This window comes from Nicotiana tabacum, chromosome 3, assembly GCF_000715075.1.
Source record: "Nicotiana tabacum cultivar K326 chromosome 3, ASM71507v2, whole genome shotgun sequence".
NCBI classification, from domain to species: Eukaryota; Viridiplantae; Streptophyta; class Magnoliopsida; order Solanales; family Solanaceae; genus Nicotiana; species Nicotiana tabacum.
This window is the reverse complement of record NC_134082.1, coordinates 179204476-179229085: the sequence shown is the minus strand read 5'-3', so window position 1 is coordinate 179229085 and position 24610 is coordinate 179204476. Positions and strand designations below refer to the sequence as shown.

The 24610-nt window shown below is 37.5% G+C and overlaps 1 protein-coding gene and 1 long non-coding RNA gene across 7 annotated transcripts; both read right to left on the bottom strand.

Moving 5' to 3' along the window:
• Positions 1–206: 206 nt before the first annotated feature.
• Positions 207–1929, bottom strand: LOC142175337 (uncharacterized). Of its 3 annotated transcripts, XR_012704356.1 has the most exons (4): positions 1813–1929; positions 1209–1265; positions 942–1099; positions 207–869 (listed from the first exon to the last, which is right to left on the bottom strand). It is a non-coding gene; the product is annotated as an uncharacterized LOC142175337 (long non-coding RNA). The 3 variants fall into 3 exon arrangements; XR_012704355.1 differs by having other exon boundaries at positions 942–1265; XR_012704354.1 differs by having other exon boundaries at positions 1209–1918.
• A 1145-nt stretch (positions 1930–3074) lies between these two features.
• On the bottom strand, positions 3075–9853 carry LOC107785172 (auxin response factor 3). Of its 4 annotated transcripts, none has more exons than XR_001647814.2 (12): positions 9485–9853; positions 9006–9332; positions 8782–8838; positions 8205–8387; positions 8013–8097; positions 7841–7931; positions 7603–7767; positions 6771–6890; positions 6581–6656; positions 5180–5342; positions 3855–5029; positions 3075–3438 (listed from the first exon to the last, which is right to left on the bottom strand). XR_001647814.2 is itself a non-coding variant. In XM_016606410.2 (11 exons), exons 2-11 carry the CDS (start codon positions 9321–9323, stop codon positions 4065–4067), a joined length of 2223 nt encoding a protein of 740 aa, XP_016461896.2. In that variant the 5' UTR covers positions 9324–9332; positions 9485–9853; the 3' UTR covers positions 3760–4064. The 4 variants fall into 4 exon arrangements, 2 of the variants coding, with proteins under 2 accessions (XP_016461896.2, XP_075106368.1); XR_001647815.2 differs by having other exon boundaries at positions 8205–8384; XM_016606410.2 differs by lacking the exon at positions 3075–3438 and having other exon boundaries at positions 3760–5029.
• Between the last annotated feature and the right edge of the window lie 14757 nt (positions 9854–24610).

Below are 24610 nucleotides of genomic sequence, written 5' to 3'. Positions count from 1 at the left end.
ATCTATTTAGATTATGTATAAGATTCATTAAACTACTTTCATTAATTATATTTTCATTTATAATTTTTAATTATTAATGTTGTCCTAAAATTGCCCTCGATTGGACCCTTAGGTTGCATCCAATTATGAATGAAGAACAAACAGTGAAGTAAGAACTTTACAATAGCTAGAAAGCAAAAAAATGAGTTTGTATTGACTTAGCTTGGTTTGCGTGTTACAATCTCTTCAAAGAAAGAAAATCCCCTTTTATATAGTAGGAGAGTTTCATTCCTAGTACAAGTCTAAAAAGGTTAAAAATCTTCTTTATTATTGATCTGTAACCGACATCGAGTGAGATACGCGTGGCGATATCTGGTCAGGTACGAATATCACGGCTCCTTCTCCGTCGTGCATAACCGTTTACCGTATTTTCCGAGGTTTTAGAACTCGTTCTGGGTTCGGGGAGCGTCGCTTTATCATGCCCGATGACGACACGTCGTTCTTCTTTCAGGGGTCTCGGTACAAAGGGTTTTCGGACTCAATTCTAGTCTCGTGTGTATGGGTCCTTCCGTTTTTACCATCGAAAATCGGGGTGTGCTCTATCCACGATTTTACCCATATACAAATAGTCAATATAAAGCTGAACAAATACTTTAAGGGATTTTAATTTTAAAAAATCTTGTTATTATACCGAAATGGTAATCAATACTAATTTCAAGAAAAACCGAAGCTGTCAAGATTCAAGAAGACAAGAACTTAATTAATTACTTACCTTACGAGTTCCAAGACTGAAAGTGAGGAAGCAAGAAAGAATATGGAAGAAAGCCAGAGCAAATATTAACAGCCGGAGCTGCTCGGCTCCTTCCCTAGACATCAAAGATTTCATTCCCCTGAAAATAAAAAATGTGACACGTAAAATTTACTAGCAACTAAAATCAACGTCTCTTTACACTTACAAATACCTGTTGTTCACATTTTGGTTCTTCCTCTTCATCATCAATTGTCAAGCTTTGACATGGAAGAAAAGTTTCAGCAGCAGCCTTAGGGATACAGATTTTGGCAATAGGCTTTTGGAGATCAACAGTCAGCAACAAGGAGATGAATCCCAAAAGCACCAACTCTTCAAACACAAATATTGAATACACGCATATACATATATAAAAGTCAAGCAATCATTCTAAAACAAATAAATAATGACAATTAGCTGTTATTTTAATTTTCTTTCGTACCTGATTTGGTATTGTCTAGAGCTTGAATCAAAGACTTCTCCCCTTCTTGATGAAGTACTACAGCAATTAATGCTAAATCAAATGAATCAAACGTAGAAGCAAGACTATATCTAGTAATGTGGAGGGTTTAATTTAGTAACAAAAATGGCTGCAGCCTGCAAAGCTACTGCATGACGAAAGTAAGTAATAGTATCATTTTTCACATGATGTTAATAGTAAGCTTCACCTATAGTGAATTTTTAAGCTTAAAAGAACATCAAATAGATCTTGAATTTTCTCGAACAACTTGTTCTTACACAAATAATGATCTTATTGCTACTTTTTCTATCAAATTAACTTGTTCATAGACAATAAATCGCAAAAGTTGTCGCCATGTGACTAGCTAGGAGGTCATGACAAATTCAAGATCACTAAAAATAGTGATCTCTTGCGGAAATACAAAGCAAGAATGCGTAAAATACACAAACATGTTCCCGTCCTTCCTCAACCCATGCATAATTAAAGCTTAATTAATGCAGTGAGCTGCCCTATTTATTGCTTCCTAATTACGGTTAATCAAACTTATTATCTATTTGCAAAGGCATATGGGGATAGTAAGACATACCTTAGTTAAGAGATGAAGGGCAGCAACTGTCATATCTATTGACGGCTAATCTTCTCAGTGTAAATATTTTGTTTTGGAATTAAAGAGAGAAGCACAGAAAAAATGAACCAAGTAAATGTTACGTACTTGTCTTGAAGAAGTGAAATGCACACACATATATATAAAAAAAATATGTGGAGAGCAGAGTCATGGAGGTCGTCTCAGGGTCAGCCATTGAATTGAAAAAAGGTTAGGTTGGTCAAAGCATGTAAGCAAGTATCCACGAAGGCCATGACGTAATACTAAAGTTTTCTTTTTCTCGTTATCTATAACATGGACATGGACATGGACACCACGAGGTTAAATTCACTTGACGATGCCTAGCTAGTAGGAATGAGTATCAGGTCGTCAACTTCTAAGGGGCCTTTTCGGACCCTAATAGGAAGAAACTCGCTTTATACCCAAACAGATACGAGGTACGTAACAACATGTTTCGATTGGTAATATCAAGTTCTTCACCTATAATTAGTCTTTAGGCTTAAGCTCAAAAAAAAGCATCAAATAGATCTTGAAATTTCGAACAACTCGTTCTTTATACATTTAATCTTATTGTTACTTTTTCAATCATATTAACGTCTTCTTAATTAGACAATTAATCACCTTGTGAATTGTGACAAGTGATCCGATATATGACCAAATTGTTGGTTGTTTGCCTCTGGTTTTACGGAGATGTTAGCTTATAGGATTGAATAAAAGACAACATGACAATATGTATATGGACGACATTTTATATAGAAAAATTTTCATTTAAAGGGGCCCTATTTCATCAAAACAAAAATGGAAATAAGAAATCATAAAAGAACAAGCTGATAATCTAGCTGTCACCATAATTCCATATATATATCTTAATCATTGATCAGCCATGAAAGAAGAGTTCGATGAGAAGAGGTTGTCTGTGGTCAAATATTTTTGTGCCACGCAAATTTTTTGTAACATGGCTCAAACGAAAAGATGATGAATGAGTTTACAAAACCCCCTGCTCCACGGTCTGGAAAAAATCGTGTGAGAATATCATTATGACACACAAGCAAGAAAGGCAATGCACAAACCACCATAATGCACATGTTGGAGGGCAGAGTTGAAACGACTTAAGGAATTCCAGAAACTGAAATTGATCGAGCATGTTGCAAGAACATTTACTCAACAAAATCTTAGTAAAAGATTTTCTTAAGCATAACAGGAATACGCTGATTTGTTCCCAAAAATAGAGACGGCACAAGAGGTAATCCAAAGCTAATAATAACACACTAACAGAAATTCTGGAATACAAAGTTTAGCAAAGAACAAACAGGAAACCATATTCAGCCTGCTAAATTACAGGACTATGAACAATTCCTTAAAGATTACAATGTGCTCCGAGACAAGAACAGCTACAACAGACGTTCGTCTTTCATAGGAACGTGAGTTAGTTCATAGCAAAACTAAGTAGGCAAATATATAAAAACAATTTAGGTCAAACCTAAAAGATAGTTCACTAGGTAATTTCAAGCATAGCGCAATTATCGTACAGACATCATGATGCAGCAACACATCTTCCGATTGTTGCATCATAGTACATCAACATCACAGGAACATACATGCAATTTCCTGCAAAGTGAGAGGACGTTAGGTCAACACAAAAAAATCAGACGCATGACTTAACAATCAGGTAAAAAAAGAAAATCGTACTATGTTATCAAAAGCAAAATTGGGAACCAAAACCAAATGAGTGCTAAAGAGTGCTGGGAAAAAACAAGTACACAGCTCTAGCACAGACCAAACTGTGTCATGGTACATTGCACCAAGTTTTGAGAAAGTATCCGAACAGAATCTTATTAAGAAGATAGTTGATAATCCTGTGGAACTTCTCCTAGAGTAACCTTGATTATTCAATATTTGAATTTAAACCAGCAATGCATAGCTCCCACATTGGATTAAAGTTTATTCTTTATTGAAACTTTATCGAAATAATGCATGGTAACCTATGAGAGCAGAATAGTAAAATTTGTAGTGCAGACACTTACAAGCACATACTTCCCTCAACAATACTAATCTTCACTGTGTTCCTTGCAATAAAAACTCTCAATACTCATCTCAGGATAAGCATTGTACTGGCAACTACGTGCTTGCGTTCATTGGCCAAAACTAATCAGCCAACTAAAATCTAAGAATCAATAATACTGCTCACACATCCTTCAGTTTACATATGCTCATGACTTCACAACAAATACTTGCTACAAAGCAATATCAAGAATCACATCTCTTGCAGCATAGAGGTCATTTACTTTAGTAAAGTTTGTTCCCACAACATTAGTCATCAATGGTGGCCCTGGCTGCAACTTTCCATCACTGGAAGGCAGAAATGTTGTTTCTAGACCATGTGAATATACAGCCTCGGCAGGATTCTCCGCTCTAGCTGCATTTATTTTACTCTCGGTCAAGGGGAATCCAAAGATCCTGCAACTGGTTTTACACATGGAAACTAAGTTTTGAGACGACTGGGTCCCAAGAGAAAGATATGAAATTCCTGTTTGCTTTTGCTCCTTTAAGAAACTAAAAGAACTGATTCCTTTTGTGTCTCCCTTCCTACTGATGTCCTCGGCATGTGAGCCAGATGCGAGATGCCTACTACAGCTCTCAGACATATCCAAAGCCTGGGTAGCAGTCTCAAGCTTCCCATGTTTATGATTGAACATAGCCTGGAATTTTGATGCTGGAGACCTGGGAGGCTGAAAGCTGAGCACAGAAGGAGGTGATGATGCCGGGACAAGAGTACTTGGATTGCAATGACTGCGATTACCCTGATTTGGAGCAGACCACCTGTTTACGTGGCTTGGAACCTGAATACCGACGATAATACCAGTTCTACTTTTTTCCTCCATTAGGCTACCTGCATGACCTCTCCCATAAGGAGGGGTTGAAAAAGTTTCTTGACCTTGCAAGACCTTATTGTATCGAGAAGAATCACTAAAGCCAATGCTTTCAGGGGACTTGTCTGTGTCACCAAGCAGGGTTCTGATGCTGTTTCCCAATCTAGATGCCCCAGAACTAGGAAAACCAGGAAAGCATCTTATCCCCGCTGTACGAGGACTGTGAGCATCAAAACCGACAAAAGGAGAACTAATCCCCAAAATTTCTTGACCTTGCAAGACCTTCTGGAACCTAGAAGATTCCCCAAAGTCTGATACTGCAATCCCATCTGTAAGACGTGAAGGTAAAGACTACTTACTACCGATGGAGAAGCATCATGCTACTAGATAAAAGCGGGAATGAGATGTGCGTGTGTGACTCAATATACATATATGTTGTGTTTGCACGTGGGTGAGAGGGAAGGGGTGTGAAGGGAAACCTCTAGGAATTGGAAAATCGGCCTTTGTAATTGGAAAGCCAACCCTGGTCCTCTTCGCAGAAGGCATCACCAAGCTGCTGGATACAGGAGCTGAACCAGATGGCTCAATTTCCCACGGTGAAACCCTATTATGCCGAGAAACATCAAGATCATCCCACCTGACCTGAGACAGCCATTGTAACGCATTTAGTCAGCAGCAAAACAATATTCCCAGGGACATGAGAAAGAGAACTGTGCACGTGTCCACTAATTCAACAATTTGTTTGGTCAAAAACAGATGGAGGTATCATTAGCTAACTTAAGAAGGAAGAAGAAAGCTAGAACAGACACATTAGATTCCCAGGGGAGAAATATACACATACGAGGGACCTCCATAAATTGAAGTGCGAACTTTCAAAAACAAAATTTAAGAAAAATATCATAAGTAAATTTTCAATGTTGAGATACTCCAGTTCGAACTTTCTATAGTTGTAATTATATTACCAAAAGAATCAAGAAACTCAAAAAACAGATTACATCTTGCAGTTTACTGTTTGCCCGAACACGTAATAATTTTTTTTTGGTAGTCTTAACAAGGTTTCGTGATTTATTCATAATCATTCCACCAAATGGAATGATTTACTTCAAATGGTACGGAAATTATTAAGTTGCAGAAATTGCGAACACTAGTGAATATATTTACTTACAAATTGCTAACTCTAGTCTCCAGACAATCACAACAAATTCTAGAGTTATAAAAAGATCTTCCCTTCATTTATTATTTTCATTATTTTGATAAATCTAAGTATTCATTGATCATATACCAAGATGGTGTAAATCGTTATCTTTAGGTATAAAGAGAAAAATTACTGTGCTAACACGATAAATGACTAGGGTTGAGCAATTCACATACTGTTTACATACTTTTAACACTGCCGTGCTGTGTTATTAATGATGTGATCTAAATTCACCTCAAAAACAAACCAAAATATTAAAAAAAAAAATATACTATACTAGAGTCAAACAGCAAAAAGAAAAAAGAAAAAAAAAACAAGATAAGCATGTCATCAAAGGAAAGAATGGACTGCACATGTTGCCTCTTGGGATATTATTGTTCCTATACAACTCAATGTTCCTCACAAAAAATTTCCTTAAAAGGAACCATATATGCTGAATATTCTTGTCTACATTTAAAGCTTTATAGATATGTGATTAAGCAGAAACATGTAACACATGCAAGGGTGCCTATTTAGTTAAAACCAAGGAACGGTGCAGTATCGGCCCCCATCCCTAGGATCATTTAACCTTAGTGGAAAAAAGATTTCCTCCTATATTTTCGATTAATAAACCATATGTTAAGTGGAGTATATAGGTTAAGCTTTATGCCATCAGAATAAAAGGAGTGCAGGACATGTAGCATACCAATAGGCACCTCCATTTAGAACCAGGCCAGCGAACTGGATCTACATCGCTGACTCCTACAACAAGTCCAGTGAACCTGATACATGCTTGTCAGATATTGAAACAACAAGTTTTGACCAATGAAAGTGTAAACAACCTCCTTTTGATCCAAGTCAAAAGAACAAAAAGAAGAATAAAAGTATAGACTAACCTTTGTTCAGCTGCATCTTCTGTTTCGACACGCATCTTAAATCTCATTCCAGCTGAAAAGGGATGTGCAAGAGTCTTTGAGAATTTGTGGTAAGGTAAAATGAAGCCTGATGAGCTAGCCCTGAAATATACAGATTTACAGGTACTAAGGAAAAATGGCAGAGACGGGCAAGTAGATTCTAGGATAGAAAATTAATATTTATGAAGTGTAAACGCAAAGTCTACCGTGTTAGAAACATACTTTATTCGGAAATCTAAACACATTGGCTTCATAGGACTTAAAATTAAGTTAATAACTAGCTCGATCTATTTTTATAAGTATAAACAGCTCAATCTTTAATGTTGTGTTAACAGAAATCTTTTGTACATTGGCCAGCTAAGCCACTGCCTTGCATTTTAGAGACAACTTCCACTATTACCGAAGTTGTAAACGAGCAGAATCAAGTGCACTCAAATCGCAGTAGATGAGCTCCCACAGCTAAGACAGCCCTTTCATCATATAAAAATATATCATGTCCTTATTGTTACACTTTACCATTCCACTCAAATCATTTGTCTCCAGATGAAAACCTGGATTTGCATTGCTTACAAACTGCACTCTAGCTTACTAAATACAGAAAATTTACATGGTATGAAAGAGAAAATAAACGGAAGATAATGGAAAAAATTGAATTTGAAAATCAAGCTTTTAATTTTCAGTAAATACATATACACAAGCAGCCGAAAGGAACAGGCTATGAAGTCATCACAAGCATACCTAAAATTAATAAAACTTGTGAAATAAGATAGCATTGGAATAACATTGCTAGGATTTTCTTTCAGAGATTGAATACCTCGGGTTATAACAGATACTGAAGGCATTTGTGCTAGATATGGCATTAACCACATCCACAATACCACTGACATTCAACAGTTGGCTATAGGCAGCTAGATAATTTGAACATGTTTTAGCTTGGGCAGCTCGTCTCACCCCTAGCCTAAGTTCTCCATCAGCAGTCCTGCAAAAATGATGGGAACATGAGAAAGAAAACAACATAACGCAGAAATCCTTCCAGATTTAGCAGTTGGCACCTTAAGAAAAGCACAGCGTCACCAGAAACAAGCTTCTTCCTGTTTACAAACGCACTCCATCCTGTAGTGAGCAGATGCCTTCGTGGCTGACCTGCAATTTGAAGAAGTTCAATAAAGCCACCCAGAGCATTTTGTCAATCAATAAGAATCCAAGAATAGCAGTCTGTTGTACCACGATAGATATGCCGAAATTTCCACTCGATACCATGTAGATCTTTGGCTACCAGCTCCTGTGAGGGCCGCTGTTGTCTGTAATCCTGTAGTAATAACAATGTGCTCATGTAAGTCAGATAAACTCACACAAGTACCTCTAAACACTCTCATCTACTATTTACAAATGAAGTTAGTTTAAAGAAAGCTTTACCAATGGAGGAAAGCAATCTTCTGCAGCCCGGCGAGGGACAGAAAAACCGCCATGAGTGCTGGTATCCGAAGCAGTGAGAGTCTTGCAGAACATGTGTGGTGTTGTTGATTTTCCAGCACCTTCTATTTCCTCCTCTTCAGTATCTGCATCAATGTCTCCATCCCTCCATTTCTGCTCAATCTGCTAATGAAATGAAAATGCTACAATGAACTCGAAGAAAAAAAAAATCAACAAAACTAGAGTTTCGGATTTTTGTATTCATGTTTAATACTATCATATACAAGCATCTTCAATAAATCCTTACTTTATGAAGAAGAACTCTACCTAACTCTCAAGAAGATTGAAATATCCAAGTTCATGATAATTTCAATTTCTGAAAAGCCACATATTTACCTCCTCATTCTCTTCTTTTTTCTGGTCGAATAAAGCTCCAATTTTGGCTATCAAACAACAACGCTTAAAACAGAGTAAAATAACCCTGACGATGCCTATATTAACCAAGCTTTACCTAAAGGAACTAAATTCAAGCAGCTAGTATAGCACATTCAAATCAGAAAACAATTGAAGAGCATTATACCTGATTGTCTGGAACCAGTGAGACTTGTGCATAGACCTCATCACTCGCCGCATCCGCCTGTAATTAATTGAACACACAAATGGGAATCAAATGCCAGATAACTAACAAATATTCAATACTTTATACAATTAACAGTAAGAAGAGTAAATATACAAGCAAATATAAAACAATACATTATAGAATTTCAACAAAATTGACAGGAAGCATAGGAAAAGTATACTAACTTGTAGCTTCACGTCTACGACGCGACAAAAAACGTGAGGAGGGAGGTTATAGGCTATGGGCGGGTACTCAGAGAGATGTTCCAAGTGACCTTGAGGTAGGTACACAACAGCACTTCCTTTCTTCGGCAGAGAAATCAACGGTCCAGCACACGCATGCCACAGCTCCAGACAAACCGATGCCATCGCCGGCAGAGATGACGACGTCAAATCCGAACATCCAGACGCCGTCGACGATGACGCTGGTGACACCGGCGCCGTCGTTTCTTCTCCGACGTCATCGTTATCCACAGTATTTAGATCAATAAGTCCGCACATCATCTTCTAACCCTAAGATTAAACACACAAAATTTCGTGAAATTCCACACAACTCCCAAACATATATATCACATAAACATATGTGTGTATGTGTGCGTGTGGTGTTTTAATGTGTGTGTAAATAAATGAATATATAAACAGAGTAATTAACACAGAGAGAGTACCTTTTGCTAGTTCAACTGCGCACTCACCGCATTGCATAAAGAAGATGACTCTGTCTTTGTCTTTCTATCTCTTTACTTTCTCTCTCTAAAAAGTGAAATGCTTTTCTCTACATATCAAATCACACTTTATGTGAGTGTCCTTACACAGCTTACAGTATATCGAAGTGTATATCTCCTAGATACAAATAAACAACATAAATATATATAGATACAGAAAAAGTTGTACGTATAGATGAACCTGCAAATTGCAGCAGCTGCAAGAGCAGCGCTGCAAGTGCTGGGTAGAGGGGAAATAACCGGGGGGGGGGGGTGTTGAGTGGGGGAATGGACGAACAGTAGAAGCCTATAATTAGATATGTCCATATGTATGTATATGGAAAAAATTTATTTTGTGTCTTATACAGACACTAATTGTATGAGTCAATTTTTTTGTCTTACAATTTTGTGGACTAAGATTTCTATATGGACCCAGAAATGTAAGATTGGGGTCCACAAATTCTTGAGATAAAAAGGAGTCTCGTACAACTAGTGTCAGTTGTGTATGAGACACAAAATAAAACTTCTCGTATGTATATCCTCTAGATACAGTATGATTTGTACGTATACATTTGTTTGATAATTCAAGATACTGTATGTATATATTGTATGTATAATAATCATAGAGATAGTGACTGGTCACTCTGGCGGGGTGGTGGGGTAAGGGGAATAGTACAAAATGACGGGGGAATGTATAAAAGACTCCCTGTATTTTCGGGGGATGTCTATTGTGTCCCCTTCTTAATCAACAAATCTCTACCATGTCCCTTTACATTATTAAATTTTTTGTTACAAATTTGACTCTAGTTCTCCAGACACAAATATTTATTCTTTTCTTTTTTGGTTTTAACAAAAGAAGCAATAATTTTGGTGCTTTTATATTAAAAGATTAAGACCTTTCTTGTTAATTTTAAGGTACCTTACGTCAATTGAATATTTTATTGTGTGACTCAAGACAAACAGAATGTTCATTGTTCGATGCATATTCGTATTAATCTATAAGTATGTTTTGCAATAGGGTTATTGGCCCGAGTTCAGGTGAAGTTTTGAAAAATTACAAATGAACTCAGTCATGGATCAGGTTCATCATGTGAGGCATAGTATTTATCAACCTAGACATGTGAGATACACGTGAAGAAGATAAGTCTCAGTAATCAAGCAGCAATATCTCCCGAACTGATCGAAAAGATTGCATATTGGATGAGGAGAGAAAGTCTCCTTATGGGAAGAGGACACAATCACACAATTCGGATAAATGATAGGGTTGGAGTTTGTATTGAACAAGGACTCAACTTCGATGGAAGATCAGCAATTGAGTCTCAATCAAATTCTGATTACTAACTCATTAAATAACAGTGATTGTTCTCTTTTACAAGTGTTGCACATACGCAGAAGTTAAACGTGAATAGGGAGCAAAATAGCAACGTTTTTTGCAAGCAATTCGTGTGTAATTCAAGTGTGCAAACCTGAAGCTACTTGAACGAGATAGAAGAACCAGTTCCGTTGTGTTTATTCTTATTCTAGTTCAATTGTAGAAGGTGATTTAAAGTTGTACCTTTTCAGCTTTCATAGAAGCATTTGTAATAGGTACTTTGAGTGTTTAAGTTATAGGCTAACTTGAAGGTGTCGCAACAATTGAGGTTGTATGCTACACAGAGATTAGAGTTAATCCTTAGGTTTACAAAGAGTTTTGTAAATATTGTTTTGGCTCAGTGATTTTAGTGGATGTTTGGAAAAATCCTACTAAGTAGTAGGTCATGATTTTTCACCTTTTGAGCCAGGTGTTTTCCACATAAAAATCTCTGTGTTCTTTATTTTCTGTACTTTTAATTCTGCAACAGTAGCAGTTAGAACACCTAGAAGAATCAGGTTCTTCTAGATCGAAAAATTGGGTACCACACAAATCACCCCCCCCCCTCTTGTGTGGTGTTGACGTTTAGAACATCAATTGGTATCAGAGCAGGTTATCCTTGAAGAGGCTAACACCTTAGGAAAAGATCAACGTGAGTGCACCACCTGGGAACTGGGAAGGCCAATCCACTGCCAGGCCTCCACTGTTCAATGGACAGTACTACTCTTGGTGGAAGAACAAGATGAAGGATCACATCATAGGAGAAGATTATGAGCTCTGTGACATAGTCACTGATGGTCCTTTGGCAACTACAATGAAAAATGAGGAAGGAGTGGTTGTGCCAAAGACAAGGGTTGACTGCACTGCTGAAGACCTAAAAAAGTGGGAGAAAATGCTAAGGCCAAGAAATAGCTTTGTGTGGACTAGGTCCAGATGAGTACAGTAGGATCCAAAGTTGTACTACTGCCAAGGAGATATGGGACACTTTGCAAGTGGCTAATGAAGGAACACCTCAAGTGAAAAGATCCAGAGGAACACTGATGTATTCTCAATATGAGAATTTTACTATGAAGGAAGGAGAAACTATCCAAGAGATGTATACTAGGTTCACTACACTGACAAATGAACTTAAATCCATTGGAAGGATTATTCTTGAAGAAGACAATGTTGAGAAAATCCTGACAAGGGTTCTGCCAGTCTCATGGGAAAGCGAAATCATGACCGTTTAGGAATCCAAGAATATTGCTACTCTCAGACTAGATGAACTGATTGGAAATCTTACTGCTTATGAACTAAGAAGGCAAACCATGAAGATGGATACACCCAAGAAGGAGAGAAGCCTAGCTCTCAGAATTGCTGAAGGTTCAGATCTGGAAGATGATGAGATAGTTATAATCACTAGAGAATTCAAAAAGTACCTGATGAGAGGAAAGGGTTCTTCAAGAGGTACAACCTTCAACAAGTCAAGAGCTCCTGAGAAATAGACCAATGAGGGTTGCTACAAGTGTGGTAAGACTGATCACATGATCAAGAACTGCCCTCAATGGGAAATTGAGTGGAAGAAAGAAAGGGTTGAACGAAGGAATAGGAAGAAGGAACATGTTCAACCAAAAAGGAACAAAGGTTCAACCAAGGCTATGGTGGGGAGAAACTTCAGATGAAGATTCGGAAGATGAAGATGAAGAAGAGCAAGCACTGATGGCCATCAGAGAATCAGATGATGAACAAGAGGTAAGTATCCTTCATCTCAAAAATAAGATTAAATTTTTGTCTAAAAAAATGTTGGTTGAGCTACTACTAGACTTCATTGACGAGTCTGAGATAATTAACAATGAGAAAGAAGTTTTGTCTAGGGAATGTGTGATCCTAAAAGCAAAATGCAAAAGTCTAGAGTCTAGGGCTAATGAAAGTGATAACACAAATGCTGAGTTGAAGAACCAGGTTCTTGAACTTGATAACAGTGTCCTAGAACTTAGGTCAGAAAACTTAAAACTGATGATAGGAATAGGAAAGAAGAAAGTTGATCACACATATCTCACTCTAGAAAAAAACTTGGGAAAAATGAAAAATGAATTGTATAAGAAAGATGAACTCATCAAAGTCCTAAAGGAAGATCTAGGAAAGGTGAAACATGAACTAGATAGAACTTGCAAGTGGAACAAGGCTTCTGATGCACTCTCTTGGCTGCAAGAGCATCACAGTAGCAACAAAAGAGGACTTGGCTATGGGACTCAAGCTCCAAAATCGGACTCTAGAAGCAAGTACCTCACTCTTCCTGAAAATAAAATTTGCACACACTGTGGTAAGGCTGGCCATTACAAAAATGAATGTAATGCAAAAGAAAAGGCCGGTCAAAAAAACAAAGTCTTTATTCAAGAGATAAACAAGCTGCCTCGGTGGGAAAGAAGGAATCTGATTCATTCTTTTGCCTATAGAAAGGGACCCAAACTAGTTTGGGTTCCTAAGACTAACCCCTGATTTCTTTTTGCATGTCCAAGTGAAAGGGAGGAGCCAAATATGGTATATGGATAGTGGTTGCTCAAAACATATGACTGTGAACAAGGACCAGTTCCTTTCACTTGGGGACTTAAAAGGAGGTAATGTCTCATTTGGTAATGGAAAGAAAGGTGAGATCATTGGGGTTGGAAAGGTAGGCAAAACAGATTCTCGTTCCATAGAGAATGTCTACCTGATAGATGGCTTGAAATATAGCCTAATAAGTGTGTCACAATTGTGTGACAGAGGTAATCTTGTAGCTTTTACCTCTACCAAATGCTTTGTGATTAACCTTACCACTAACAAGATTGTTTTGTAGGAAAAAAGAGTTAATAATATTTACATTGTAGATTTGTCTACTCTCTCAAAAAATGAACTCACTTGCTTAAGTGTGTTGGTTAATGATCCCCTCCAGTGGCACAAAAGACTTGGTCATGCAAGTCTAAATCAACTAAACAAATTAGTCTCTAAAGACTTGGTGATAGGGTTACCTAATATCAAGTTCAAGAAAGACAAAGTTTGTGAGTCATGTGCAAGGGGGAAGCAGGTAAGATCATCCTTCAAAATCAAGAAAATGGTAAGTACAACCAAGTCGTTGGAACTGGTCCATATGGATTTATGTGGTCCAATGAGAACCATGAGCAGAGATGGAAAGAAATATGTAATGGTGCTTGTCGATGATTATTCTAGATTTACCTGGGTTCTATTTCTAACTTCCAAAGATGAAGCATTCGACATGTTTATTGCATTTGTTAGAAAAACTTAGAAACAATTAGAAAATCAACGTGCATCCATTAGGTCTGATCATGGAACTGAATTTAAAAATTTCAAGTTTGCTGAATTTTATGATGAAAATGGTATAGATCATAATTTCTCTGCCCCTAGGACCCCTCAACAAAATGGAGCAGTTGAAAGGAAAAATAGAATTCTGGAGGACATGGCTAGAACCATGCTGCTTTCTAGTAAATTGCCCCACAGCTTCTGGGCTGAGGCCATAAACACTGCATGTTACATAATCAATAGATGCATAACCAGACCTCTGGTAGAGAAGACTCCCTATGAGTTACTTAAAGGGAGAAAACCAAACATATCCTATTTTAGGGCATTTGGTTGCAAGTGCTATGTCCACAATAATGGAAAAGACTCCCTAAGTAAGTTTGATCCCAGAAGTGACGAAGGAGTATTCTTGGGATATTCTTCACATAGCAAAGCATATAAAGTGTTTAATAAAAGAACTCTGTGTGTAGAAGAAAGTGTACATGTAGTATTTGATGAAACTAACATTCTTTCTGAGAGACAAGAACATGAAGATGAAGCGATTGGATTGGTAAAGGAATTGACTGAATCCCCAGCACAAGTCAAAGTGGCATCAAAAGAAGGAACATGTGATGGAACATGTCCTTCAAATTAGGGCAACCTGACAGGGGGAACTAATCAAGGAGAAATTGAATCAAACCCCCTAGAGGAACTTGTTCATGAACCTGTTCCTCAGCAACAGAACATGGGAAAGAGACATCTAGCAGAAACCAGTTGGTTGTGAAACCTCACAAGTATCAAAGTTCTCATCCCATTGAGAACATTATTACTGATGCAACATCTGGAGTCAAAACTAGATCACAGCTAAAGAATCTGTGTGCTTTTGATGCTTTCCTATCTCTTATTGAACCTAAAATGTTGTTGAGGCTTTGCAGGATGCAGATTGGATGAATGCAATACAAGATGAACTCAACCAATTTGAAAGAAGTCAAGTTTGGCATCTAGTTCCGAGACCCAAGGACAGATCAGTCATTGGTACAAAATGGGTCTTTAGAAACAAATTTGATGAAGATGGAACAGTTACAAGAAACAAAACAAGACTGGTGGTACAAGGATACAGCCAAGAGGAGGGCATAGACTATGATGAGACATTTGCTCCAGTTGCAAGACTAGAGACAATCAGACTCCTCATAGCCGTTGCAGCACACATGGAATTCACTCTTCATCAGATGGATGTCAAAAGTGCCTTCTTGAATGACTACCTAAAGGAAGAAGTGTTTGTGAAACAACCTCCAGGGTTTGAGAGCAAGGAATGTACTGAGCATGTGTACAAATTAGACAAGGCTCTCTATGGGCTCAAGCAGGCCCCAAGAGCTTGGTATGAAAGACTATCCAAATTCCTACTGGAGCATGGTTACAAAAGAGGTAAAATTGACAGTATCTTATTTTTAAGGGAAAAAGGTAAAGATCTCCTTGTTGTGCAAATATATATGGATGACATCATATTTGGGGCTACCACTGATAGGCTGAGTAAGGACTTTGCAAAACTAATGGGCAATGAGTTTGAAATAAGCATGATGAGTGAGCTTAACTTCTTTTTAGGCTTGCAGATCAAACAAAGTCCAAATGAAACCATGATCCATCAGCAGAAGTATACAAAAGAGCTAATAAAAATGATTAAAATGGAGGAATCTAAAGAAATAGACACACCCATTGCAACTGCCACCAAATTAGTTATTGATGAACCTGGTTCATCAATCGATCAAAAGTTGTATAGCGGTATGATTGGTTCACTCTTGTATCTTACTGCAAGCAGACCTAACATCATTTTCAGTGTAGGGCTTTGTGCTCATTTTTAGGCAAATCCAAAAGAGTCCCACTTGACTGCGGTAAAGAGGATACTGAGATATCTGAAAGGCACCACTGATTTATGTCTCTGGTATCCTAAAGATAGTAATTTTGATATAATTGGATATGTTGATGCTGATTATGCAGGTTTCTTAGTGGACAGGAAAAGCACCTCAGGTATGGCACATTTACTTGGTTCATGTCTTGTGTCATGGGCTACCAAAAAGCAAAATGTGCCTGAAGCCAGGTTTGTGCAGAAAAGTGAGATGAGGCCTGAGCACAAGGTCTTGTTTGAATTTGTTTACAAGTGCATGCTGCCCAGACAGGAGAGGAGGCACACTGCCAACTACATGGACCTGGTTCTTATGGAGTACCTTGTGAGAGGAATGCAGATCAATGATAGGGTTGGAGTTTGTATTGAACAAGGACTCAACCTCGATGGAAGATCAGCAATTGAGTCTCAATCAAACTCTGATTACTAACTCATTAAATAACAGTGATTGTTCTCTTTTACAAGTGTTGCACATACGTAGAAATTAAAAATTGAATAGGGAGAAAAATAGCAACGCTTTTTGCAAGCAATTCGTGTGTAATTCAAGTGTGCAAACCTGAAGCTACTTGAACGAGATAGAAGAACCAGTTCCGTTGTGTTTATTCTTATTCTAGTTCAATTGTAGTAGGTGGTTTAAAGTTGTACCTTTTCAGCTTTCATAGAAGCATTTGTAATAGGTACTTTGAGTGTTCAAGTTATAGGCTAACTTGAAGGTATCGCAACAGTTGAGGTTGTATGCTACACAGGGATTAGAGTTAATCCTTAAGTTTACAAAGAGTTTTGTAAATGCTGTTTCGGCTCAGTGATTTTAGTGGATGTTTGGGAAAATCCTACTGAGTAGTAGGTCGTGGTTTTTTCACCTTTTGGGTCAGGTGTTTTCCACGTAAAAATCTATGTGTTCTTTATTTTCTGTACTTTTAATTCCGCAACAGTAGCAATTAGAACACCTAGAAGAACAAGGTTCTTCTAGATCGAAAATTGGGTACCACACAAATCACCCCTTCTTGTGTGGTGTTGACGTTTAGAACATCAAGGGTAAAAATGCATGACAACGAAGTTTTTCGTGATTAACGTGTCAAACAGAGTTTTTAACTTTATACGAGATGCGGATTTGTGATTTTAAAACCAGCACATGTAAGATATTACAGCAATTACTACTAATTTTTGTAACAATGAGTTCAATTTTCTCTGTGTCTACATCCATTCCTAAATTATAGATATGTAAAAATCTTGGCTTCACAAAATAATAATGACAAAAGTTATACTTGTTTAGATATTAGCTTGACAAAGACCCAAAAAGAAAGGTGTATTATTATACTTTTTTAACGGACTAAAAAGACAATGATACAAATCTACAATTAAATCTTAAAAAGATTTATCCTTGTTGTTTGGGTTGGAGTAAAGGACGAAAGGGTTCTTCGTCGAAAAAATTACACTTACACCGTTAGGGTTGTACATGGACCGGGTTGGTTCGATTTTTATCAAAACCAAACCAAACCAACTATATCGGTTTGGATTGGTTCGGTTTTGTCAGGTTTTTCGGGTTTTCAGATTTTTTTGTTACATGAATATTATTTTAATCGTACTTTGTTAAAATTATAGATAAAGCTTTGATAAGTGAATATATGTTTAGTGAATATGAAAAAAATTGACAAACATATGATCTATTAAAATATTCTAATGGGAGAATTTTTTTAGTAACACATGATAGTTATTTTCTTAGTCATCTAACAATAATTTTTCGTTAATTTACGTTTTCAAGGTTAATACATGAGAGGAACTCAAATATTTCTACATTTTCTAAAGAAAAATCACTATAAAGTCTTAAAAATATAAATAAAATTTATATATGTATATGTCGGTTTGGTTCGAATTTTTTTATTCAATACCAAACCAAGTCAAACCAAACCTAATCGGGTTTTTTTAATCGGTTTGGTGCAGTTTTCCGGTTCGGTTTGAACACCCTTATACACCGTATAGATAAGATACAAAAAAGTATGTCTATATAGTAGATGTTCATCTCTTTGACTTATTTGTATATTTATTTATTTTATTTTTTAAATTCTCGTATTAAAAATTATGCCCCACTACTATTTGTTGTAAATAGTAGCGGGTAAAATTACCTAGTTTAACATATTTTTATGAGGGACTTCAATAAAAATGCTTGTGTTAGGCTTATGGGCTATGAAGTTGCAAGTTAGGAGAACCCTTTATTAGTTGTAAATTTGTCATTTTCGTCCACTCAATAACAACTTGTCGACCCTAGTTTGGTAATGATAAATAATGGATGTATGGTACTCTTATTTTTTGGTGAGCTACAACGGCTAACATGTTTCTAAGCACAAATATGAGGGTGCCTCTATAGTAGGTATGACTGAAATGTGTCTAAACTCTCAATGTTACTAGCATTGATACTTCTTAAGTTTGATATACATCATGTTAAAAATAGATTGATAAGGAGCAAACTTAACTGAATCACAAATTGTGCATTAAATAACAAGATTGTATTAAACCAGCTAATCAATCAAAGAGGATGGTTTGAAAATTACTATCGAACTTAATTCTATACTAAATAGTGATACAACAAAGGGCATGTATATCAAATTGCACAAGAAATAAAAGAAGTGTTTTTAGGTGTAGAAGAATAGCATAAGAGTGGTCCAACATGAATTTAAAATTGGCAAAGAATAAGGGAAAAGGACAATAGCAATTTTGATACAAAGAGTTTACTCCAACAAATATTAATATATATTTGTACAAACTTTGATAATTACTGATACCAAGAATGTACAATGACTACCTTAACGGTGTTCATCTGATGTTGTCCCTAGTCTGGACAAAGTTGTCTCACAGTAATAGAGAAAAAGAAAGGCAGTGACTTTCATCAGTGTCATCGAATTGCTACGAACCCAACCGTAGGAGCTATCCGAAGGAAGGGGGCCACAGCCAGCAAATTGCTGTTTGGCTTTAGTACGCCTGATATAATAACCGTATAAAATCCTTTTCCGGTTTTATCCTTTTTTGGATATATTTTCTGTACCACGCGCGTTTATATTGGCTTTCAAATTACTCAAAAAGTTTGAAATTACTTTTACCTCCTCAAGCACATAGGTCTTGCACTTTGAATGTTTGATTCGCCAAATATCAGAATCAGAGTACTCCACATAAATTACTTCCATGATATAAAGATTCTAATACAGAGATTAATAATTGCTCCGTATTAAATTATTTTAATGCATATGTTTTTTGCAGCGATTATTTGATTAAATGTATTTGAAATGAGATATACGGTGGTATAATAGTTTACTATCACACCTTTATTTTTTAAGTTAATAAAAAATAGTAAGATGAAACTAAGGTGATTTTGGTCTTTAAAGCGTCTTATAGCATAAAGTTTTTTTGTATACATTATTTAAGGTTGATCCGGTACTGAAATTATTCAAAATAATGTCCAAGTCTTATACCGAAATTATTTTTCTCACCACAGTTTACAGTGAACCTTTACATGGAATGTAATAATAATATTTCTTTTCTTTTTTTTACTTTTACGCTTTGCCTCACTTCATCAGAAGTTGATGGTAAATATACTAATTTCCTTAATTATATCAAAAATGTTGAAAATGGTCTTCCATATTGGAACGCTAAATAGTTGTATAAGATAACCTTTTTTTTGGGCGGGGTGGGGTGGGGTGGGGAGGGGGGAAATAATGGCCAAAGACAACTGAGTTATAACAAACTCTACAAATTAGTTCATAACCAATGCCTTATACCAACTTTAGTTACTAGATGACTTCATACCTAATCCTTGTAGAAAAGAATTTCCACGCTGCAATTAATCATTTTAAAGCTTTAAACAACTGCATTCCGATCGTTGGTTAAAATGCTTTCAGATGAAAGGCGAAACAGGAGAAAGAAAAAATTAGAGGAAAAGAAAAAGCTAATCGATGATCTACAAAATTCGTAAATATATTATTTATCTAGTTATCACAAAATAATTATTTTATTCTAGATAAACACTGAATATTATGAAAAAAGCAGTTTTTTTTTCACTTCATGTTGTTATTATTTCGTTGTGTTATTAGTTTTATTCATTATCATCATTGCCATTGTCATTGCTATCAATATTGTTATTATGTTTCCAACAATTTCTTTGTCTATTATGAACCGAGTAAAAAACTACATATTTTATTTGCTGAAATATATTGATCGAACCAAAAAGGCATTTTCAACACAATTTGGCAAAGGTAAAAATATGTCAAGAAAATCTTGTATGGGCCGAAATCTGACCAAACAAGAATTTGCGTGAAAAGGAACGGCAAAGTCATTTGGGTCGAAATCGTATCCGTACAACGCTATAGCGACAAGCACCTCGGCCATACGACAACGCTATAGCGATAAGCACCTCGGCCACGGCCGAGGTCGTGTGCTCAGAAGGCTTGTACAGTGAATTGGATTTTACGACATTTCAGAGGATCGGTCTGTAATACAGTTAAATGACTTAGGTACTCTGGCTAATGACCGTTTTGTAAACGAGAATACCGTCTATATACTAGGTGAGAGAACGAAGGAAGGGGGGATTTTCACAAATCACACACTTCTTCACTAACAAGGGATGAGAATTGGAGAATCCATCTCGAAAATGAGAGAAGGTTCAGAACTTTGCTATTTATCTTCTGTAGCCATCGTTATGGAATAAATAAAGACATACCCCGTGGTCATTAATAGTGAATTCTTTCTTTCTTCTTTATTTTACATTGTGGAGTAACGATGTCGACAATGAATGTAAGCTCATCATATACACTAGATTTTTTCCATTATCTTAATGAGTTCATGAGCTTAACCATACTCAACTTTTCTTACTTATCATTCATTAATCTAGAATTAGTTATCTTTGGCAAAGATTTATCCCTTATCCATTCATTAAATTGGTTTAACTAAAATGCGCTTAACACTTTTTGGTCAAACAATTTGGCGTCGACTGTGGGGATTTTCTAGCCAAAGCCTTAGTTCCTTCTAGATCCAAACATGGTAATAGCTCTATCTCCCATTCGGTGAAGTTTCACCCTTTCATTACGAATGTCGACTTGCGGAAACCGGTCGGTAAAACCCCGAAACCGCCAAACCAACCTAGGATACATCCATACGCGAAAGCGGAGTTATGCCCGGTTTACACACGGAAACTGCGTTGTGCCACAACAGTAGCCTTGATGCATTGTGAACATGAGCCATCATTTTGGGATTACGACTACGCATACTTAACGTGTCTGTAATGCTATTTCCAGGTTAGTACTCAAATACCTCTTACATCCTGCGCATATCGCCTTCCCTCCTACTATATGAGACGATACTTGTTCTCATATGTATGTTTGTGGTATGGCTTACATTTCTGCCATCTTTGCGTGCCCGGGACTGAGATGAAATGGGACTCGAACTCGAGACCCTAATGGGATGAGTGGATCGTCCACCCACGAGATGCTAAAGCTCAACCAGTGACGAGGATTAGCATAAAGCTGAAGCCGACATCAGGCCGGAAACTAGTACCACAATATAGAACAAGGCGAGCCGCCCTGCGGCGCGATCCCTAGTTCATTGCCGAATGAGGGAACTCCCCAGGTTCAAAGAGCACAACCATCGAGGGAAACATGGCCAATCCCCCTCATTCATTAGCTAAACAGTCGACCAAGGTAACAAATTATTCCATGTACTTCTAACCCGCTATTCCTTCTCAAAAAAAAAGAAGTGAAATCGAGAACAGGGACATCCTCTCAAATACGCGAACGAAGGCTAGCTGACATACAGGCTCCAAGTTCCTCCCTACTGCAAACGACAAATCGGGAAAACCCTCCACAACGTACCATACTACGAATAATCAAACAAACCACTCGGAACAAGCCGGCATCATTAAGAAACAATCTCCATAGCTTGGGGCTGGGCAGTGAGCCCATAGAACGTACTGTATCCCCAACATAGGCAGAACATTAACATGAAAAGCTTGCCCGTATGCTCGTCATGGTGATGCTACGCCAATTCAGCCAACTAAAATACTACAAGTCACGTCCGAACTTCATTCAGATTAATTGAACCCCAAGGTGCCGAGAAGCCCAAGCAATAAATTCATCACTCGTCCCATCAACGATCTCTCCAGGCCGAGCAATGAAGGGACTAGATAGACTGGGACTCACCCTGGCACATACAAAAATTATGCAGCAACGCATGATATTCTCCAATGAAAGCAAGATTAGATAAACTGGGACTCACCCCGACGCATGCATAAACGATGAAGCAATGAGTAATAATCTCCAATAAAAGCAAGGCAGCATGCAACATTCTTACCACTCCACCGAGCCCGCACATCTCCAAGTGGAAGTAAAATTCGACTTTGTTCGAATTAACAAGCCAAAGTTCGACCACTCGAACTCATAACGGGTTAAAATTTGAACTTGCTCGAATTTATACCCTAACGGCCCCCGGCCATCGCCCAATGAAAGTAAAATTCGACCTTGTTCGAATCAACAAGCCAAAATTTGACCTTACTCGAACTCCTAATGGGTTACAATTCGACCTCGCTTGAATTTATACCCTTACGGCCCCCGACCATTGCCTAGCGAAAGTAAAATTCTACCTCGTCTGAATCAACAAGGCAAAGTTCGGCCTCGCTGATAACTAAGGATTCTAGCCTATTTTATGCTCCTTTTTGCTTAGATTTTGGATTAAAAGTGTGTACAAGTATTACTGAAAGCTAACTTATTGTTCTTGTTTGCAGTGTTTCGTTTAAAAGAGATAAGAAAGTCATAACCAGCTCAAAAAGGAGTAAAACCTGCACAAGTTCAAAAGTTGGGTCAAAAGAGCGCTGACAGCAAGGACACAACTGCGGATGTGGACGGTCCACCGTTGAGGCGGTCGTGACTTCGCTCTCAGCAGTGGGAAGGTTCAGAGAGCTGGAATTTTGGGCATAACAAGTTCCGCTACCCACGGTGAAATTGTGCGACAGCGGTAGCCTTAGCGCAGACGCGATGCATTTACCGCCCTCAGCAGAAGCCAGATTCAGAGAACCAAGAATGGAGTTATAAGTTGAAGACCGCGGTCCGCACTTTATTTTATGCGGTCGCGGTAGTCTCAGCGCTGCAACAATCCATTTTCCGCTGTCAGCGGTACCTCCGTAGGGGCATTTTTGTTCGAAAAATTTAGCTGTGCATAAATAGTTCTTTTTCAGATTTGTAGGTCACCTGTTGTTTAGCTGAGCACGTGAACCACCGTTTTTACCTTTTTGAGTAATCTTAGAGCTTGTTTAACAATTAGTCTTAGATTTTTATCTTGTAATTACTTTTTATGAGTTATATTTCATCTAAATCTTTGATTTCTTCTTTAATTATGAGTAGCTAAACCTATTAGCTGGGGTTGTGGCTCAATCCTAGTGTGAGTATTTAATAGGTCTTCTATTTTAGGGCTTAAATATTTATGGGTGATTGATAATTGGCCTAATTTACACTTTAAATGTTAAATTGGTGGTTGCAAACACTGATTTATGCCTTTTTGACTTAGGCTTTTCTTGAGAAAGAGAGACTAAGTCTAGGAAATTCAGGCCAACAAGGAATTGGGGTGCATTCAAGAGATTGATAGCCCCAATTAAAGGGTTAAACCTAGAGATAGTAATACCCGACTTGAGCCAGTTTTGTTTGCATTGTTGAACACCCAATTGGGCTTGAGAAAGCCAATTAGGGCAAATTGACTCAAACTATCGAAAGGTATAGAGTGAGTAGTTACGTGCAATGGCTATATCATGATCCCAACTATAAAAAATTTGCCCTAAGTTTTAGATTCCTTTAGATACCCATCTAGGTGCAAGTCACTTCCCTAGTGCCTTTAGACCTATTAAGAAAACCCTACAAAAACATCATAATTAGCTTATTTCCATACATCATTAGTATTAAACTAGAGTAGTGAATAAACAAAAAATGATTGAAAGTGCAATCAAGAACACTGCATAGTGCTAGATTAGATAAGAATCAAACTCCAAACATATCTTAGCTCCATGTGGAATCGATCCCGACCTTTTCGGGTAAAATTTGCACCAACCGCTCTTGCCACTCTATAGTGGTGTAGAGTTGGAACCGATTACTCGCTCGAACTCCTAACGGGATACAATTCGACCTCGCTCGAATTTATACCCTTACGGCCCCCGACCATTGCCCAGCGAAAGTAAAATTCTACCTCGTTCGAATCAACAAGCCAAGGTTCAACCTCGCTCGAAATCCTAGCGGGTTACAATTCGACCTCACTCGAATTTATACCCTTACGGCCCCCGGCCATTGCCAAGAGAAAGTAAAATTTGACCTCGTTCGAATAAACAAGCCAAAGTTCGACCTCGCTCGAATTTATACCCTTACGGCCCCCGGCCATCACCAAAAAGTAAAATTCGACTTTCATTCAAGCTAATAAAGTTCGGCCTCGCTCGAACTAACAAAGTAAGGTTCGGACCCGTTTGAACTAACAAGATGAGATCCGACCTCGCCCGAATCAACAAGCTAAATTCAACCTTATTCGAATTCCCAACTAAAAATTAGGGACTCATTACGGGAAAATCTAA

Excerpts from the sequence above, each read along its gene's own strand:
- LOC107785172 (XM_016606410.2), bottom strand. The coding sequence starts at position 9,323 with ATGATGTGCGGACTTATTGATCTAAATACTGTGGATAACGATGACGTC. Across the intron at positions 8,839-9,005 it reads TCGTAGACGTGAAGCTACAA|GCGGATGCGGCGAGTGATGA; the intron begins GTTAGTATACTT and ends AATTAATTACAG. Across the intron at positions 6,657-6,770 it reads GAAGATGCAGCTGAACAAAG|GTTCACTGGACTTGTTGTAG; the intron begins GTTAGTCTATAC and ends AGCATGTATCAG.